The following is an 18,339-nucleotide window of genomic DNA, read 5'->3' as shown; positions in this document are numbered from 1 at the left end:
GTTAAGCTGTGCGCCACGGAAATGAATTCGACTTCAGGTGAATCTCCGAGACGATGGAGAGAATATGCAACAGGGGGATTTGCTAGCGCACAGAAAATGTTCTATGGGGCTATTTTCCTCTGCCTTCTGGTTGTAGCTGCGTTCACATCTCTAGGCGTCCTCAAAATTTGGTACCTGCTACCTGAACAAGATCGTCGGGACTTTGAGCAAAGGTATCCCTGACGGTGACAGCTTGCCCTGGGCGAATCCTCGTGCTCGATTATCTGTCGACCATTCACGGGTCTTCTATTGAGCCTTCAGGCTCTAATCCGATACGTAGTCTTATTGCGGCCATACGAATTCCCCCAGTCGTAACGCTCTGCTAGCGTGGCTTCGCTGCTATCATATGGTGGTGTGAATGCGCGTTCTCGTGTGTGAGTGTTCATCATTTGTTCTGATTTATATGGTTGCTCAGAGACTACTCTATCGGTTCAAATTTATCATTACAGACCCAAATACTGCTAATAGCTAGGTAAGGACCACTCTGCTCAACTCGCGTAGCCGTGGATATATTATTTGCCAATGACCTGTGCTTCAGCTCTTTCTCCCTTCCGCTTTTTACGCACCTGATCGGTGGGCTAATGTCCTGGCCGTCGCATGATTAGACGGTAGCTTTACCATCCACAAATGGCGCTGAACCTATATACTCTCAGCCTCACTCGCTCCATTTGTCCGAGAGTGGTTTCGGTGACATTACAAGTTATACCTTGAGAACGCCAAGAATCAGCTTATTTACTAAGCTGAACAACAGATAACAGATATGAAGCAGTCCTGACAGCCCCGTCGTGATCATCTTACTAAAGTACATTCATTCTCTCTATCTTGGGCATGAACAGTGCTTCGGATTGTTTAGGAATTTTCACCAAGAAAATACTAACGTACTCACCGCAACTACCGAGAAGCGTGGCAGTAGCTCAAACTGTTCATTAACTAACATCAGCCTCACTGTGTCAGTGGATCTTGTTCTCTTGAACTAGCATGCCTCGTCACCGCCATACATGCGCCGTGCCTGTTATAGATTAGTTGTACTGTATAATTACATCACAAGCAAGCAATGGTCTATCGAAGAAAGCATAAGAAAAGAATCTGATAATGTGGCGGTAGTTTTTGAGTCCCGTAGGTGTCTAAAGGTAGATCGCACATATATACCGCTGAATTCCTGCTAGAAGAACCTCCTCTTTCCTTGCTTCTCGTCCACCGTAACCTTGACATGAATGTGATCTGCCTTCTCACCCCTCTCCATGTCGCTGCACGGCAGAATGCTCTTTAACCATTCGTCACCTTCGTCCTCTTCACCGTCATGATCCACACAGTCAACCTCACCGCCAAATACAGGCTCACAACCACACAAAAGTCGGCTCCCCTTTCCACGCCCCTTCAATAGGTCAGTTAACGTGCATCGTGCGCTAGGCTCGACAAAAAGCATCCGCCGGAGTGCCGGCCTCGTTTCACGGGGTAGCAGTCGGAAGATACTTTCCGCACCTCCACCGTGGAACGTCGTGACACTATCAGTGCGAGTACGCTTCTTTATGGCAGCATTAGAGACTGTATCGGCAGTAGGTGACTGTTTCTCCTTCTTTTCTGAAGTTTCAGTTTCCTCCTCCTTGACGCCGCCCATTACTTCGACCTGAACGGCAGGTGCTCTTCTCACTGTCCCATCAAACGTCGTCGCCCGCGCCCTCTCAATGGGCCGGAGCCGTGGCGTGGCAAGCATCTCTTCACTAGTACTCACTCCACCTGTCGTCGGAAACACCTGAGCATACGACCGCGGACTGACAGGTAGTGATTCCGTCGACGATCCTGGCCGATCAAACACCCGAACTGAGGGATCCATGTCTTGGTCATTGTCTGCTGTAGGTAACCGTGTATGTGGAAGATGCGGGGATTGAAGTGTGCGGTGAGGGCTCATCAGGGGTAGCGTAGCCGTACTCTGGCTGACCGGTCCATCAAACGTGGTAAACATGAGCTTGTCTTCAGATGCCACACCGACTGAGTTGGTTGAAGAAGACGAGTGAGAATTCGAGCGTGACTCTCTTGTTCGTGGAATATTTGATTCCGACTCGGAACCATCATCAGACGCGGCTATCGATGCCGTTTCTGGTTTGCCTATCGACGCTACTTCCGAATTACCATTGGTTTGTGTGCCATTGAGGTTGACCTGTGGAGGAGGTAGAAGGAGTCGTGGATTGCTGTTGCCGTTGCCGCTTAACGGCGGGTGTATCGTCGCTGAACACCCCTGTAATGCATGCTCTCCATTAAGAATTGGCGCGACTGGTATCGTTAAGCCCCGCTTAGGCGTTGGTGCAGGGGCTACGCTGAGATCTGGGTGGGCATTCACGAATGCTCTGAAGCTCGGGTCCTGCTTTGGATCCGGGATTTTCCAGGGGAACCTCCTAAGGACCATGCACAGAAAGATAATAGCCACGCTCCACACGTCGCTCTTTCTGGGATCATATGAGTCGCTGGACAAGACCTCCGGAGCGAGGTAGGGGTCGCTCCCGACCACGCCCGTCGCTGGTATATGTGACTTGCCGGGATAATGGAACACAGTGGCAGTGCCGAAATCGATGAGCTTGACGACGTTGTGAGTGGTCATGACACAGTTGTCTAGCTTGAGATCGCGGTGAGCAAGTCCGAGTTCATGGAGGTACTCAACGCCATCACAAATTTGCCGGAAAACACAGTATATCTCGGGTCTGCACATTTTGCCGGACATGACGACGGAGAAGAGGTCGTACGGGGCGTATTCCATAACCTGAAGGCACTGAGAACGAGCATACTGATGATAGAAAGTCGCACTCACCTCATAGTAATGACCGTGATCTGAGACAATATCCACGGTCTCGATGATATTCCTATGTTTCAAGGTAGAACCGACGCAAAATTCTGCCGTGACCTTTTTCTGATACTCCTTCTCAGTCTCACCCGTTCGCTTAGGGCGAAACTCCTTGACAGCGAAGATGGTGCCCCCATTCTTCGTGCTCGCCTTGATGAGCCGTACGGTGCCGCCAGCGCCGCTGCCAAGAACCCGACCCCATTTGCCGTACTTTTTCGAAAGGTGGGCCCGAGTGGCTTCTTGTAGAGAGTGAATAGGGCGGTGGTGCTGTTGATGGTGGTGATGATGGAGAGGCGTATTGCTGCCCGATGCAGGCGGCGGTTCATCCGGTTGTAAATAGCTTTCTGGGACGGGCGAGCTACGAGACGATGGTGACGGCTGGGAAGATGAAGGAGAGCGTTTACGAGTAGACGCCTTGTCATTGCCACCCGGGTGCTGGGAATGGTGTTGGTCGACATGGTTATGAAGGAGGCGTTTGAGGTCGTGAAGGGGCCCGTGCTTTGGAGGAGTAGATGCTGGTGAATCGGCAGGACTAGTGAAGGTCGACGAGGCCTTGCGAGCAAAACGAAAGCGAGATTCATGACGGGGCGACGGCGGCGACATGAATGAGCCCGAAGGCATGGTGTCACTCTAGGAGGAGGAGGAGTAAGGAAACTCGAAGAGGTACGGTCCGATGCGCATCCGTTTTCATTACTAAGTTTGATGACATTATATTTTACGTGACTATTTCGGACCGATTCTGCTCCGGTTTAATACCGGCCGGCCGTCACTCGGCCTCCTCCTCTCGCTTCCGTTTCATCTCCCGGCTCACCTTGTGTTGTGCCGCCTCGTGCTTCGCCAGCTCCATCGGCACTTTGCTTACGGGACTCTTGGCAATCTCTTGCCTTAATTCATACATCACTTCGTCGTCGTCGTTTGTCAGGAACGTGATCGCTGTCCCCAACTTGCCCGCTCGACCAGTACGACCTGCGTTTCATTAGCACAAACGTAGAAATTCCAAAAAAAAAAAAAAAGATCTTCGTACCAATTCGGTGGACATATGCCTCTATAGTGCTGGCCATCTGGTAGTTGATCACAAGACTCACGTCCTGGACATCAATACCTCGTCCAGCTAAATCCGTCGCCACTAGGACATCACTTTCTCCATTTCGCAACGACTGCAGCGCCGCCTCACGCTGTTCTTGATTCTTACCGCTATGAAGCGTCGCCGCACACCAGTTTGCTCTCTGAAGATCCCTCGCCACCATGTCTGCCGTTTTCTTCTGGTTTACAAAAACGATGATCGGCGACGCGTACTCGCCGCTATTCAGTATTTCGAGTAATTTCAATCTAAGGGTTATTGTCGTTAGTGAAGATGCCTCTGAATAGAGCTTCACCCACCTCTTTTTCTCATCTCCGTTGATGAATTCAACTCTTTGTTCGACCGTGTCAACTGCTCTGCCTGCCTCACCGATTGTGATAACCGCCGCTCTTTTCAAATACTTTCTTGCGAGCCGCTCGACCGCTGGTGGCATCGTGGCCGAAAATAGCGTCGTCACTCTTGTCCGACCTATCCTGACAACGCTACCTTCGTCGTCGATCTCCATTTTGTCAACCTCACCATCCATTGCGCCCTCCGGCAGCGCATCCAGAATATAAGTCAAGTCCGTCTCAAAACCCAGATGTACCATACGGTCCGCCTCATCCATGACCACGTAGCGGCATTGCCCCAGGACCAATACATGCCGTTCAATGACATCCTTCAGCCGCCCTGGTGTTGCAATAATGATCTCAGCACCTTCCCGTAGATTGAATTGCTGCTCTTCCACGGCGCGCCCTCCTACGATGGAAACACATCGATAATCAAGGGGACTTGCAAATTTGCGCGTCTCGCTCTCAATCTGCTGCGCCAATTCACGTGTCGGGGCAAGAATAAGGGCATACGGTCCCAGATGCCGATTCTCATCCGTGAACGGGGGAAGGGTGCTGATAAACGCCAACATGGGGATAACGAAAGCAGCCGTTTTCCCAGACCCTATGTGATGGATTAGCAGGAATCAACAGAACCTATAGGTGGAGAGCACCTGTCTCTGCGATACCAATAATATCTCTGTTCATTAATCCAATGGGAATAGCCTGCCTCTGAATTGGACTAGGTTCTTTGTATCCAATCCTCTCGATACAATCCAAGATCTGACCAGGAATAGCACTCTCTGACCAGCTTCTCAAAGGGTGAGGGATTCCACCTCCTCTGGCGCTGATGCTGAAATCTTCTCGGAATATCCGCCAGTCTCTCTCTTTCATCTCCGTGAGACTCTTTTCTGACCAATGTCGCTCATCTACAACGGCCCGGCGCTCTCTAACGTCACGGACATCCACGTCCATCCCAGCTATGTGCCCTCGGCCAAACATGACTTGCGCGCTCTGTTGCGAGGGAAGGGGAGAGGCAGAGGCAGCAGTGTCGTCCTGCACATCCCAGTCAAACACAAATTTACGGTCATTCATTTTGCGGATTTTGCGTTTCTTCTTGTCGACACCCAGATAGCGTGTACGTAGGGCTTCAAGTTCGGTAGTAGACATAGAAGGGGTGGCAGGGGTAGAGGAGGGCGTCAGTGTCGAGTTACTGATGGGTGCCGACTTGCTACGGTCGGCGCGAGGACCAGTTGGAACATTCTGGTAGGAAGATGACGATGAAGGAGGCGGACGTCTGTCTCTGTCTCTATCTCTATCTCGTCTTCTATCATCGTCTGTAATGTTATCAGCACATAATGTAAATGGAAAGCAAGTAACTCACGTCGACGTCCACTAACATTCCCATGTGTGCTAGACTCTCTACTGGCTTTTTCCTCGAGTCTTTCCCTCTCCAACTTTTTCCGGTCTTCCCGTTCTCTCTCTTCCTTGATCTCGGCCGCGCGTTTGGCGATAGCAACCTTTGCGCGTTCTTCTTTGCTCAGAAATTTAGGCTAGAAGGTTAATCAGATGAGATCACAAAAAAAAACACAAAGACAGACCCGCGACGCAGCTTCCCTTTCTGTTTTCTGCTTCTGTAGCAGAGACTCGATGGAAATGGGCTCTGAGCGGGTCGTCATCGTCAATGTCAGTGAAGAAGGGGACCACGTGAGATTTCGATCATTGACTCAAACTATTTGGTGCCGATCTCTTGGATCACTATTATATCATGCCTGCCAAACTACTCGACGAGGAAGGCGACATCACTCCAGAGTTTGAAGCTGCTCTTAGAGAAATATTTAACAAATATGCTTTCCCATTATCCAATACCCTCTCCCGTGCGCAAATCCAGCAGTACTTCCTCGACACAAACGGCGCCGCTTCCCCCGATTCGGAGATAGACGAAATTATGGAATTCATGGACGTCGATGAGAACACTGGGGATCTTACTTTTGGTGGATTTATGCAGATCTATCAGCTGCAGACGGAAAATGATGAGGCGGAAACGTGGAAAGACTTGGTTCGCACTGATTGCACCGATAGAACGCTGACATGACCCAAATTTCCAGGAAAAGCACGGGTATGACAGAGATCTCGAGAAAAATTAACGACCCTTGGACGTGTATCGCGCGTTGGCAAGTACGCTCCCATGACCAGACATTCTGCTTACTCACTTTATTTGCATTCTCGAGCAGTCATATAAATAGTATCAGGCTGCTGTTGTTGTGATGGGAAATTTCCTAATTTCAAGGTTGGGAGCTTCATTTCCGAGTCATTTCAAACTTTACCTCAAGGCTGGCTGGGATGAAAGATATGCCTACATTCTCCATCCGAGACTCGAGGGCTTGCTCACTTTTGGCTATCTAACAGGCCTTTGACATGGGTCGAGAATGGTCACGCCCGTCCTCATGCCAGCACGAACTTCAAATCTGAGTGATCTGAAGTGACAGACTTGAGACCTGATTAATAGGCACAGTCCGACAATTTCACCTCGTAGAATTCTAGGAAACACAGGGCTCTTTCAAATATTCAGCCTCTCGCTATCCCGTCCGATCCCGAATTTGCGCACTATAACACAAAGCGAGATCTAACAGATATGCCAACGACAGCCAACGACTCGAAATTCTGTGTTGCAGTTGCCGCTGGTATTAACGCCACATAGCGCAAAGCGTCAAGTTGGCGTCCTTCACGAGAGCGTTCTTATCGCGGTGCCATGGGAGGATGAAATTATTGTTAGGGTTGCTCAACATCTTATCACCCCTTATCACGAAACACTCTTCGATTCCAAGGCAGAACACCTGTCCGTTGTACCTTGGTCTAACCTGACCCAACCTTCAACCGCGGCAAAGCACTTAAAAATAGACTGATGCCGGGTACATTTTTAGACTGCCGGCTATTCGGAGGGTCCGGTTTCCGGAAGGAAGTATCGGCCTCTCCGCCCAGCCCCCGCTGGACCGGCAAAATTTGTGCCCGGTTCCCCACAATGTTGCCATTACGACATGCACGCACATCGTACCTGACGCTGCCGCGGTTCCTTCCCCTATGTGACTTGGCCAGTTTCTGCCAACTAACTTACTATTAGGGACCCACACACGCACCCAGAATGAATATTTAGACTACAATGAGTGCTACTTTTACCTGGCTGGCACTAATCCAGCGGGGACGCTGGTGGGTCGGAGAAGCTTAAAAGACTAGTAACGCCGAGAATGCTTCCAAGTTTGCTATTCGGACTTTGCTTGATTTGTGCGCCAAGCCACATCGCTTCATTCGATGTGTGGATACAAGTGGGTGGCGAATTCACGCGTGTTTTCTGGATCTAAATATTATTCAATTCACTTGGTGCCGAGTGCTATGATCCCCCGTTTCTGGCGTCGCATGTGCGTCAAGAATGCAGTGCGTGTTACACCAGGAAATGCAGAGCAAGAGAGACATGCCATATGCTTTGCCAACAAGAGAATTCAGGTGAGTATTTTGAGGCCCACCTCAGGTCGCCTTCTTGGCCAGAGAGTTGGTTAATGTCAGGTTATACCCATTCGGTCAATAGTTCCAGCGTGATGGATGGGTGCGCTTGCGGCCCAATTTCGAAGACTAGATATCAATATGCGCTGTGAAAACGGCTGAACATTTGCACTTCGATGCGAGACGGAGAAACCGCTAGACTTTGAACCGCTGAATACTGCATTCGAATGCTTTATGATCGACATCTGCGAAATGCGACCCGTAAAACATCTCCGTCCTGCGGTACACTTGATAATATGTGGCTCGTGAATCATAAGAGCCCGAGTGTCCGAGTGAAATCAAATCACAATGCCAAGAAAACCACGTAGAACGCTCAATCAAGCCGCTTGGCTGGACTTGCTGTCGAGCGCTGTGTGTTATCTAACACATATAATCTTAGTCAGTAAATCTCTGTAGGGAATACTAGGACAACTCATTGGAAGCTAGAGGAGATTGATCATATCCAATCTTTTTGATAACGTGAACCAAGTCAGTATTCAATCAGATCAAGAGCTTTATTCCCCTGCGAAACCTCAGTTCCAACACCAACCAACCGCCCAAGCCGCAGCGCGCTCTGCGGAAACCTATCTTTCTCTCGGATATTCACCACTCCCATGCACAATTGAAGAACCCAATTCCTAGATTATGATACAATTATTCCCTATGATACGATACCTCCGTACAGCTTCCCCCACGTCTTAGCGCTTCCCTGTGGATATTCAACCCATGTGGTGCGACGTGGACCCCATAAAGGGGTCCGAGACGCTTCTGTAAAATGGATAACCGGCAACCAAACGTCTCGCACTGCAGGAGGACAAGACCTCAGAATGTTTCGTTTCAAGATGCTCTTTCTCAGTCCGTAAAATCTGGTCATAAAAACGACATGAAAAACTTGCCCCTTGAGACTTGGATGGAATTATGTGACATCATATCTCGTTTTACAGCTCCATCGTCTAGTACTGTATTATCTGCAGTTTACCGGATTTTTGGGTTCCTATATATCTCGTTTCACCGAAACGGTGGTGACCATTGGTTGGTCGTCCAAGATGTCTCCGATTTATTTAAATACATTGCTGTGTGTTATACCGCGCCCTGTCTCCGAGAAACTCGGGCTAAAAAAAATCTGTTCAAAAAAGAAACATTTTCCATGTTTAAAGCACACCAGTGCAGGTTTATCTGTCAATTACCCACGACAGATATATAGGCTGCGACAATGCAAGGTGGAACACAAAGTCCGAACTTAAATAATGACCGAAAACCTAGAAATTGCTATATTCTGGATCGCCATAAGCCTTCCTGCATGCCCGGTCCACCTAGAGCCGCTGGGATTCTTCTGCTGGTCACGGGGAGTGAAAAATCGCAACTCGTGCACCCGCTACATGTATGACAGTGAATACTGTCGCGTTCTGGGCTTATGCCACTCAAATTCTTGGTTTTCTCAGGTACACATCGTAACCTTGGATAGACACGGGGCACGGGCTAGATTCTAAACCATACCGGTTGAAACCTTGACCGACGGCGTGGATACATACATCGTTGGGGTTGACGGCTCCATATGCACCCTATCAACAATCCAATTCCTCGACTCGGAAGGCCGTCAGGACGCTGATATTCCGAAAGCAGTGACATTTTGTCAACTGCTAGGCACAGACGACCTGCAGCGAGTCAAGTGAGCCTTATCGAAACACCTCGCAGACGGGAGGAGTACTGAAGGAGACTAGTAAACGCGGTTCCGTTGGGAAATACCGCTATATGAATGGAAAAATTCAGGGCATGACAATTGGTTGCTCGGTACTTTGCGTTAATACTATTATGCGAATTGGTACCTTTGATGTGTTGTGAAGAGTCATTGACATTGATTTCGAATCGCATAGCTGGTGTTCCCAGAAAGGATTGCCTTGGGGGGGGAGGGCGATGAAGCAAGTACGATGAGAAAGTGCTTGATTGATGCACCAGCCACGAGAACGTGACAGAGGAGCGCGATAAATGAGACACATATAGCTGTACATGTAAAGTCAGTTACTCGACGGCTAAAGCGTCGGCCAGTGCCTTGATAAAAGTCTGCGATCCGAAGATGAGAGGAATAGAATGTCGAAACATGTGGGTATGACATACCAAGGGTTGATTGAATGTGAAAGGCACCGTTGGATGCGAAGAAGACATATCATTTAGGTGTCGTCCAGAGCTTAAATGAGAAATTAGAGAGGTCTATCATGTATCAACTACGGGATTGACGTTGTTGTTGACAGTGAATTTCCAGATTTCGACATCGTCCCAGACCTCTTTGGCCCACTTGAGGCCACTCTTATCAAGCGCTTTGGAGATCTTTCTGCACGGAACTTGCTCGGTTTTGAAGCCCCAGTGGGAACGAGCTTCTGATAAGACACGGTCAACGAGAGCCGGATCGCGGCGTTCGAGACAAAGAAAGATGGGAGGAGGGCAGGAGGAGCTAGACGCTAGCGCATGGAGAGTTCTTAGTAGAGGTTGAACGAGATGTGGTGCATAGACGGTGTCAGCGGTGATGATGAGGTCAAAGGATGAAGTAATGAGAGGATCATGCCATTGATTCGGCTGGACGGTCCAATCAAGCTGGCGAATAGAAATTTCTCCTGAAGATGAAGACAGAAGAGGTACGTTGGTGGAGATATTTCGGGGAAGAATGGTGGTTGTTATGGTGGGAAGATCAGTGGCAACGACAGCCCATCCGAGAGAGCTAAGGACGAGACTGGATAGACGTGAGAGAATAATATTCGAACAAGAAACAAGAGACGAACGCAGAGAGCCCAATGCCGCTACCTAGCTCGATAACCCTCATACCGGGCTGGAAGAGACGTGGATGGACAACTCGAGCGAGATAGACAGAGAGGACCTGCCCTCCGAGCCATAGGGCAGTTCCATTAGACGTTCCGTCGTCGGACTGTGCCAATTGGAAGGTAAGAGAAGGCGAGAATGAATAGGATAGCAGGGGGAGATGCTTGGTAGCATGAGCAGGGCAGGGAGGCATGAGGCGTTGTTTGGATTGCAGGCGCTTAGCATCGCTACCAGCTTAGGTTAGCTTAGGTTAGCTTTGCTTCCTTTGACTGTATTCTGCCTTGCATTTCACGACCACGATACCACGGCCTGCCCTACTTAACCGCCCACGTTTCCTTCCGTGTCCATCTGCTGCGCTGTCGTCGTCTTTTGCTTCGCTTTCTATTGCATTATTCAAGCTCGCTGTTGGCTCGATTTGCATTCACTTCAGGTTGTCCATAGATACTGATCGCATACACTCATGAAGGCTTTCTTGTCGCGCCTGCATATCGGTGGCAGCAGGGACAAGGAACGAGATTCATTATCCATTCCAAAGGAAAAGCTTCCTCCATTACGTCCTTGGCCCCCAGAGGAGTCCCAGAGGACAGCCTCTAATACCCCGACTTCCTACGCCAATTTCAAGCCGCTTCCCGAACTTGTTCCAGACCATTTCTCGTCCCATCTCCCTCCCCGACATCCCAACGACGACCCTTCACCGACGACCTCAACGACGCCGACGCCTTCCGTGACTTCTCCCACCCCCTCGCGTGCTGAGGACCCTCTTCCCGACTTGCCCGTTCGCGCCGTTTCTCCACGCCAGGATCTCGACAATTTGGGTCGCAGTCAGAGGAAGCAGAACGGATCGGGATATGCCAACGGTAGCGTGTGTACAGCTACAGGGTCGGAGGTGCAGAAAAAGGTTGCTTTCATCTCGCCTCCACCAACGCCTGCCAACTTTGATCGCCCTCTCCCTGAGTCACCTCTAGCAGCCCCCCTTTCAACTCCCATCAAGACGAACGTATCACGATTCCAGGCTACCCACAAAGAGCCACGAGGCCCTACTCCCTCAGGTGCCTCGTCGTCCAAAACCGATCTAGGCTCCTTGGGCAAGGGAAAGGCTGCTTCCACTCGCGCCATTTCCCCATATCTTCAGAGACCTGACGCCTCAGCCCCATCGCTCAGGTCCACCTCGCCATATTCCCAGATGACGGAGAACACTAGTGGGAGCAGAATTCTCGCTGCGGCTTCTTGGAGTGAGGTTACAGAAGAAGATCTTGTATCCAACCTCGGTTCGAGAGAACGCACGCGCCAAGAGGTATTGTTTGAAATTATTTCCAGTGAGGAAAGGTGCGTCCCAGAAATCTTCCTTAAGTTTCTGTTTACCAAATGCATTGTAGATACGTCCAAGAACTGGTGAAAATGAAAGACACATTTATTGACCCCCTTCTGCATCCTTTTTCCGCTCCGTCAACAAATACCCCGCTATCTGCAGCGTCGACACCCAACCTCGATTATGACTACTTCCGCACCGATTCACCAACAGAATCCGTTGATCATCTACCTCCTATTGCGGCGCGCTTCATGTCCCCCACACCCTCGGCTGAAGCGCATTCACGGACTCCCAACATCGATACTGAATCATTAGATAGTGACGAGGAAGATGAGGGAGACGATCACATGGGGAGGGCATTCAATACCCCGCGGAAGAACGGCACAGCAAGCCAGGCTTCAAAACATAATCATCCCCGTTCACCCTATCGTGCTACGGTCACAAGGACTGCTGCGAAACCCGGCACGTCGGTTCCGTTCCCAACACGGTCTCATCAATCCCTTCCTCCCCCCGCACGGGCCAATCAGTCTACCCAGTCATTAGGCAGGCAATCTATAGTAGTGGATCGGGAGCGGGAGCGACACCTCAGCCATTCGAAAGCGTTAAGCCCCACGGTAAAGTCAGGGATGTTACGCAAATTCAAGAAGAGCGAAACGGGCAGTAACCCTTTCGGTGATGCGATTGCGCCACATCAGTTGCCCGAAGATCTTCGGATTTGTCTGGAGGTTGTCGATAGCGGCGTTCTAGATGGTCACAAGCGACTGTCGGAGAGTTTGAAGAAGCGATATGACGACCAATACCCACTCGTAAGGACGTTAGCCGACGTGTTTGTTTCGAATGTGAGTTCATCCATCAGATTTCTTCCATGCAAACTTACTGATCGGTGTCTTTGGAAGGCGGATATTTTCCACGGGTACGCGACTTATGTCCTTCACCTCGAACGGGCTCTGGGACAAGTTGATAACGCACTATCCAACGTGTCGAATAAGAAACCAAAGAACCAAGACGTAGCAGATTGGAACAGAGTGTGCAAGTTCCTCCAAAAGCTCGAGGAGAACTCTAGTGAAAAAGGCGAAACTGGTCTGGCGATCACACTTTCAAAACCTTTCCAGAGACTGCTAAAGTATCCCCTCCTCTTTCAAAATCTGCTCTTCCATACAGATCCGAGTACGTTTGAGTACGAGAGCACCCTGCAGATGGTGGCAGAGGTTGAGGCGATTGTGAGGAGTATAGAAGATGAGAAAATACAAAAGGAGGAGAGGGACAAGACAAGGGATGTCTTCGCTAGGATCGAGGGGCTTGATAAGGTACGGCAGTTAGCTCTACCGAAGCCTTCGAGGGTGTTGGTGGAGGAGAAGCAATGTCCACCATCAATGCAGGGTCTACCACTTAAAGCGTCGTCGCCACCACCGGGGGGAGTGAGAGGGAAGAGCTCGTTCAAGCGGCTGAGCGACGTATTGGGAAGTCCAGGGAAGAAGGATTTGTGGTTGGTAGTGTTTAATGACGTCGTGCTGCAATGCCAGCGGACGGGAACAACCAGTCTACCGTTGGCGGCTCCGACCAATTCCAGAACGACGAGTATGCCGGAGATGCAAGGAAAGGCTAAGTATGCGACGACGGGAAGACGAAACTCTCATACTAAGCCCCGGAATCTGTATAAGTTTATAAAGGTTTGTCTGTTTGCTCTAAAGCATTCTGATAAATAAAGATAATTGATGTAGTATCTACAGATAGAGAATTGGGCTATCGGTGACGTCGCAAAGCCTAGAGAGGGTGTTGTATCGATGGAGGAGTGAGTTTTTCTCACTCGACTGGTTTAAAGCTTTACATAATTATCCTAGTGTCGCACGCACCCGTGCACAGGTGCACCAGCCTCGAATCGTTCCTCTACCGGACGACCGTGAAGATGAAGATGGAGGTATGGACTCGGACGACTCAGATCGAAAAAGTAAAATGAGCTTTTCTTACTGGGGAGCGGACAAAGTGACGGTCCAGAAACCCGTCATTAAGGGTCGTCTCGCAGTGGCGAACCCACGACGAGGGGGTGCACCTTCGTACGGGCGTGAATCCTCCGCCAACGCAAAATTTGGCTCGCGATTAGTATCAGATGGGTCTCCGACGGCGCGGGCGCCCAGTCGACGAACGGGGGCGACGACGCCCGCTTCACGGAGACATGATGATATGAAATCTACGGTGACTCGCCCGGAGTGGAATGCGAGCACGAAAAATGTGCAGCATCGAACTAGGGCACGGAATACGTCACAGACCAGTGCCGCTGTTAGCTCTAAAAGCACCGTGCAGCCCAAGACTGTAGCGTCTCCTGCACCATCCGAGGACTCTGGGGTAGGCCTATATCGTCAGATGCTTGCGAAAGATCCGTCTCTAAATAATGCTTGAAGGCCCCATAATCATCTTGTTCCCTACTCTCTTATGTTGTGCGTGCCTACTCTGACATTCCCACATTTTCCGGCGATCCCACCCTTCACCCTCGCTGCATCCTTATCATTTACTATTAAACTCTCATACATTATATATACCGGTGTTGTGGGTATAAGTATTTGCCTCAATTCTCCTTTGAATGCTTTTCGCTCTCATCTCTGCTATATCGACGTTTACGCTTACGATATGTTTCCCCAGTTCTTTGTCTTTCTGGTAATATCGTCAACGGCCAAATACCCCGCATGCTCAATATACGAACTATCATATATATTTCTCTCCTTTTCTATCACTCCACTTACTTAGACCTGGGTTGTATCACTATGCTGCTTCTGAGCTTCTTTCAATCACTACTTTCAGTGCTTTCGTATGCCGCGTTGTGGATATTGACGCTTCGACCAGATGGATCAGAGGCGCATCCCCAGTCGCCACGGGGTATCCAACTACAAGGGTTGGTTGAGTCTAGACATGTAATAAAGAAGAGTAGTTTAGCTTACCGTACAGCAGTTTTGGCAGCAGCGTCGCTCGGGAAAAGACCTGATGATGATGAGAATTGCACTACGATGAAATGTAACTTAGAATGCACCATCAAAAACGTCACGAATGTAATAAGCCTCCTTCGTGTCAGGCGTGCCTTCTGGCCAACGTTCGGTCCGCTTGGAAAAGGCCTCATCGGCAACGACAGATGCTGCATGATCTTTCATGCTGTAGAAAAAGGCGCCTAAGTGTTTGGGAGGGCTAGAATCGGGATGATTCAGGCATACCCATCGATCCATGAGTATCCTACACCATCAGAGAATTGTTCCTTCTGCCGCCAGAGGATGGATTTGGGCAGGTAAGGCTTGATGAAATAAATGCATTGAGGAACATTGAGCACGTGCCAGCTGCACGTACCTTGCCATCTGGTGCGCAATCAAATGCTTTCCGAAGGATATACTGAACACTCATGACAACTTTTTAACAACTGTCAGTCTTTGCCAGACCGAAAAGGACGCACTTTTTCCATCTTTGGACACCCATCCTCGTCGACTTCTTGGCTAGTACCCTTGTGGAACATTTTATCTTTTGGATCAACGTTCATAGCAACTTCAAGGAAGGCTTTGTCGAGGAAAGGTACTCGAGCTTCAAGTCCCCAAGCCATCGTCGATCTTGAAGATCGTATTAGGTGTTTCACATCAATGGGCAGGGACGATAAACTGACTTATTCGCTCGAAGGCAATCAGAAGTATGCAGATTCTTCACGCGCCGCACGCTCTCCTGATGGAACGCGGCCTCGTCAGGGGCAGCATGGAAATAGAGATAACCTGGCGAGTGTATGAGTGACCACTCTGACGCAGGCAGACATAACATACCTCCCAAAATTTCATCGCTTCCTTCCCCGCTGAGAACCATTTTGACGCCCATGGCCTTGATTTTTCGGCTCAATAGATACATTGGAGTGCTCGCACGGACGGTGGTGACGTCGTAGGTCTCCAGGTGATAGATTACTTCCGGGATAGCATCTAAACCTTCTTGGACGGTAAAGACGTACTCATGGTGCACAGTTCCAAGGAAATGGGCTGCCTTCCTTGCAGCAAGAAGATCAGGAGAGTTTTCTAAACCGATGGAAAACGAATGTAGTTGCGGCCATGATGTTAACGTTGCTGAAGAGGCAAATCAGTGACTACTGTATCATACTGAGGGCCAGACAAACCTTCTTCTGTTACTAAGCCGTTCGGCGTAGGCGGTCCACTGACAGTCTCTTCAAGTTTCCGTTTCCGAGCATCGAAATGGGCTTGTGCGACCTTTTCTGTCTCTCTAGCCGCGATGGAAGCAATCAAGCTACTATCAAGTCCACCACTAAGCAAGACACCGTATGGGACTTCGGACATTAACCGTTTGCGTACCGCAGCTTCCAGAGTTTCGCGGAGAAGAGCGAGATCGGCAGGTGTTGATGGGATTGTGGCGGTGTAACCCTCATCATCTCCATGCCACCAAGTTGGGCGGTAGTATTGCGTCGTTGTGCCGTCGCGACTATCATAGACGTGTCCAGGAGGAAACGAAATGATTTTGTCGCATTCATCAACAATGGCTTTGAGTTCGGATGCGAAATATACTGCTCCGGGACGTTTGGAACTCCAGCCTTGATATAACGTGGTGATACCGATAGGGTCTCGCGAAGCAATGATTCGACTGGGCGTGACTGATTCGTCGAGCAGAACAAAAGAAAACATTCCATCCAGCATGTTGCAAAGATCTTTGCCATGCTCTTGATACTGTCAGCAGTGTCAGAGGAAATTGCGGTCGGATGGTAAAGAAAATCACCAGCGGAATGATGACTTCACAGTCAGAGTGAGTCTTGAATTTGTATTCCTGTTGTAAGGATGAACGCAAGGCAATATGGTTGTAGATCTCGCCGTTCACGGTCAAGATCAGCTTGCCATCCTGGCTAGTCAAAGGTTGAGCACCAGTATCTGCCAGGCAATGAGCGAAATATCAACGAAAACAAAGGGACTACTGACCAACCCCGACAACTGCTAGTCGTTCGTGCACCAAGATGCTTTCTTTGCCTACAAAGCAGCCCGACCAATCAGGGCCACGATGGCGTATTCGCTTTGAGAGTGCGATGAAGTGTGCTCGCTCCGACGCCGGTTTTTCGAGCCCATAGACTGCACAGATTCCACACATCGTATACGAGTTGTTTTTTCCGTGGTAGACAGGGAACAAAATTAAATTTTGAGAAATTTCTGACTCACATCACGATAAGATAAGGGGATAAACTTTAAGTGAAAGATACTGACACATCCGCATTTGTCAAGTAGCCGGGTCTGCTGCTGTCCCTCTTTTTTGACCTACTTGGGCCGTTCCACCACCTTCCACGACAACGTCTCGGTTCTCGCTCTCAGACTTCACGGAAATATGAGCCCCAAGGCCTCGCAAAAGCGGAAGAAGAGTCCTTTGAGTGTCGTAGATGCCAAGGCGGCTGTTGATCTTGCGACCGCGCAGACGTACTCAGAAAACGTGTTTCTATTCGTGCCCAACATTATTGGTACGTCTTAATGTCACATTTACCATGCGTCGCACACATAGGTACTGTAGGCTACGTGAGAGTTATTCTCGCGGCCGTGTCTCTTCACTACATGAGCTATCACCCCATCTACTCCAGTATCTTGTATGGCATTTCAAGTATACTTGATGTTGCGGACGGCTATGCTGCCCGTGCGCTGAACCAGTCGTCGAAATTTGGTGCTGTCCTGGACATGGTTACGGATAGGTAAGTTCTTGGTGCGAATGCTTGAAATCGTACTGAGATGACGATAGATGTGCGACGTCATGCCTACTGTGCTATCTGGCTTCTGCATATCCGACCTATGCTGTCTTGTTCCAGTTTCTCATAGCACTGGATTTTTCAAGCCATTATATGCACATGTATAGGTACGCCGGGGACCTTGATTTAATTCCACAGTCTTGATATCCGTCCTTAGTTCGATAATCACTGGCTCTTCTAGTCATAAGCTGGTTACGAGTGATGTCAGCCGAATTCTTTGGCTTTACTATAATGATAGGGTGAGTTCCGGCCTATTGTTGTATTTCCATGAAAGTATGTCTTACCATATTGCAGCGCACACTCTTCCTCGTCTGCGCTGGGAACGAGTTATTTTACGTTGCACTTTATCTTGTTAAATGGATTGACACTCCGATAGTACCTTTGCTTCATCCAAGCACTCCGTCTTTCCTTGTCGGAATGACTTATCAACAAATGATCGCATGGCTGAGTGCTCCTGTTTGTATTCTGAAGAACATTATCAATCTAGTTCAGCTATGGAAAGCATCCAAAATCCTTGTGGGTGTTGATTTAGCGGAGAGGGCGAAGGCGAGACAGGAAAAGACGTCATAATATTATTCCGTTCTGCTGGATTCTAGTCATATTTATGTACTTTCATCTCGAACAATCTTCACACATATTTTTCAACCTTTTCCAGATGTGTGAACACGTGATCGC

The 18,339-nt window shown here is 49.4% G+C and overlaps 7 protein-coding genes across 7 annotated transcripts; 3 read left to right on the top strand and 4 right to left on the bottom strand.

Moving 5' to 3' along the window:
• Positions 1-1,021: 1,021 nt before the first annotated feature.
• Positions 1,022-3,543, bottom strand: BT62DRAFT_925160 (Pkinase-domain-containing protein). The gene is made up of 2 exons (XM_043184735.1): positions 2,843-3,543; positions 1,022-2,794 (listed from the first exon to the last, which is right to left on the bottom strand). The coding sequence occupies exons 1-2, from the start codon at positions 3,494-3,496 to the stop codon at positions 1,202-1,204; spliced, it is 2,247 nt and encodes a 748-aa protein (XP_043046099.1). The 5' UTR covers positions 3,497-3,543; the 3' UTR covers positions 1,022-1,201.
• On the bottom strand, positions 3,544-5,964 carry BT62DRAFT_939622 (P-loop containing nucleoside triphosphate hydrolase protein). The gene is made up of 6 exons (XM_043187723.1): positions 5,866-5,964; positions 5,649-5,817; positions 4,939-5,601; positions 4,256-4,889; positions 3,900-4,204; positions 3,544-3,841 (listed from the first exon to the last, which is right to left on the bottom strand). The coding sequence occupies exons 1-6, from the start codon at positions 5,941-5,943 to the stop codon at positions 3,642-3,644; spliced, it is 2,049 nt and encodes a 682-aa protein (XP_043046098.1). The 5' UTR covers positions 5,944-5,964; the 3' UTR covers positions 3,544-3,641.
• A 44-nt stretch (positions 5,965-6,008) lies between these two features.
• On the top strand, positions 6,009-6,888 carry BT62DRAFT_958554 (uncharacterized protein). Its single transcript, XM_043188460.1, has 4 exons — positions 6,009-6,323; positions 6,373-6,438; positions 6,499-6,554; positions 6,674-6,888. Exons 1-2 carry the CDS (start codon positions 6,033-6,035, stop codon positions 6,409-6,411), a joined length of 330 nt encoding a protein of 109 aa, XP_043046097.1. The 5' UTR covers positions 6,009-6,032; the 3' UTR covers positions 6,412-6,438; positions 6,499-6,554; positions 6,674-6,888.
• Positions 6,889-7,821: 933 nt separating this feature from the next.
• On the bottom strand, positions 7,822-10,838 carry BT62DRAFT_1070346 (uncharacterized protein; the record flags this gene model as incomplete). Its single annotated transcript, XM_043178644.1, has 8 exons — positions 10,576-10,838; positions 10,037-10,526; positions 9,917-10,009; positions 9,830-9,862; positions 9,490-9,802; positions 9,334-9,456; positions 8,477-8,605; positions 7,822-8,039 (listed from the first exon to the last, which is right to left on the bottom strand). Exons 1-8 carry the CDS (start codon positions 10,803-10,805, stop codon positions 7,822-7,824), a joined length of 1,629 nt encoding a protein of 542 aa, XP_043046096.1. The 5' UTR covers positions 10,806-10,838.
• Positions 10,839-10,881: 43 nt separating this feature from the next.
• On the top strand, positions 10,882-14,459 carry BT62DRAFT_925157 (hypothetical protein). Its single transcript, XM_043184734.1, has 5 exons — positions 10,882-11,938; positions 11,989-12,760; positions 12,818-13,591; positions 13,652-13,713; positions 13,763-14,459. Exons 1-5 carry the CDS (start codon positions 11,073-11,075, stop codon positions 14,316-14,318), a joined length of 3,030 nt encoding a protein of 1,009 aa, XP_043046095.1. The 5' UTR covers positions 10,882-11,072; the 3' UTR covers positions 14,319-14,459.
• On the bottom strand, positions 14,448-16,614 carry BT62DRAFT_925155 (glutamine-hydrolyzing asparagine synthase). The gene is made up of 9 exons (XM_043184733.1): positions 16,051-16,614; positions 15,710-16,000; positions 15,559-15,661; positions 15,355-15,505; positions 15,252-15,293; positions 15,122-15,198; positions 14,944-15,062; positions 14,855-14,894; positions 14,448-14,800 (listed from the first exon to the last, which is right to left on the bottom strand). Exons 1-9 carry the CDS (start codon positions 16,580-16,582, stop codon positions 14,701-14,703), a joined length of 1,455 nt encoding a protein of 484 aa, XP_043046094.1. The 5' UTR covers positions 16,583-16,614; the 3' UTR covers positions 14,448-14,700.
• A 641-nt stretch (positions 16,615-17,255) lies between these two features.
• On the top strand, positions 17,256-18,314 carry BT62DRAFT_958545 (CDP-diacylglycerol-inositol 3-phosphatidyltransferase; the record flags this gene model as incomplete). The annotated part of the gene is made up of 5 exons (XM_043188459.1): positions 17,256-17,385; positions 17,436-17,610; positions 17,658-17,771; positions 17,822-17,903; positions 17,959-18,314. The coding sequence occupies 5 exons, from the start codon at positions 17,256-17,258 to the stop codon at positions 18,232-18,234; spliced, it is 777 nt and encodes a 258-aa protein (XP_043046093.1). The 3' UTR covers positions 18,235-18,314.
• Positions 18,315-18,339: the final 25 nt, after the last annotated feature.

Source organism: Guyanagaster necrorhizus (genome assembly GCF_019112545.1).
Source record: "Guyanagaster necrorhizus MCA 3950 unplaced genomic scaffold BT62scaffold_1, whole genome shotgun sequence".
Lineage (NCBI taxonomy): Eukaryota > Fungi > Basidiomycota > Agaricomycetes > Agaricales > Physalacriaceae > Guyanagaster > Guyanagaster necrorhizus.
This window is presented reverse-complemented; position numbering and strand designations above follow the sequence as displayed.

Bases quoted from the DNA above. Each gene is read 5' to 3' on its own strand.
- BT62DRAFT_925160 (XM_043184735.1), bottom strand. From the start codon at position 3,496: ATGCCTTCGGGCTCATTCATGTCGCCGCCGTCGCCCCGTCATGAATCT. The intron at 2,795-2,842 runs GTGAGTGCGACT...CAGTGCCTTCAG, and splicing joins ATCACGGTCATTACTATGAG to GTTATGGAATACGCCCCGTA.
- BT62DRAFT_939622 (XM_043187723.1), bottom strand. From the start codon at position 5,943: ATGACGACCCGCTCAGAGCCCATTTCCATCGAGTCTCTGCTACAGAAG. The intron at 4,890-4,938 runs GTGCTCTCCACC...TCCATCACATAG, and splicing joins TATTGGTATCGCAGAGACAG to GGTCTGGGAAAACGGCTGCT. The intron at 3,842-3,899 runs GTACGAAGATCT...AATGAAACGCAG, and splicing joins GGCATATGTCCACCGAATTG to GTCGTACTGGTCGAGCGGGC.
- BT62DRAFT_958554 (XM_043188460.1), top strand. From the start codon at position 6,033: ATGCCTGCCAAACTACTCGACGAGGAAGGCGACATCACTCCAGAGTTT. The intron at 6,324-6,372 runs GTTCGCACTGAT...CCAAATTTCCAG, and splicing joins CGGAAACGTGGAAAGACTTG to GAAAAGCACGGGTATGACAG.
- BT62DRAFT_925157 (XM_043184734.1), top strand. From the start codon at position 11,073: ATGAAGGCTTTCTTGTCGCGCCTGCATATCGGTGGCAGCAGGGACAAG. The intron at 11,939-11,988 runs GTGCGTCCCAGA...AATGCATTGTAG, and splicing joins ATTATTTCCAGTGAGGAAAG to ATACGTCCAAGAACTGGTGA. The intron at 13,592-13,651 runs GTTTGTCTGTTT...TAGTATCTACAG, and splicing joins ATCTGTATAAGTTTATAAAG to ATAGAGAATTGGGCTATCGG.
- BT62DRAFT_925155 (XM_043184733.1), bottom strand. From the start codon at position 16,582: ATGCTGGATGGAATGTTTTCTTTTGTTCTGCTCGACGAATCAGTCACG. The intron at 15,063-15,121 runs GTATGCCTGAAT...CTTTTTCTACAG, and splicing joins GGATACTCATGGATCGATGG to CATGAAAGATCATGCAGCAT. The intron at 14,801-14,854 runs GTAAGCTAAACT...CAACCCTTGTAG, and splicing joins GCTGCCAAAACTGCTGTACG to TTGGATACCCCGTGGCGACT.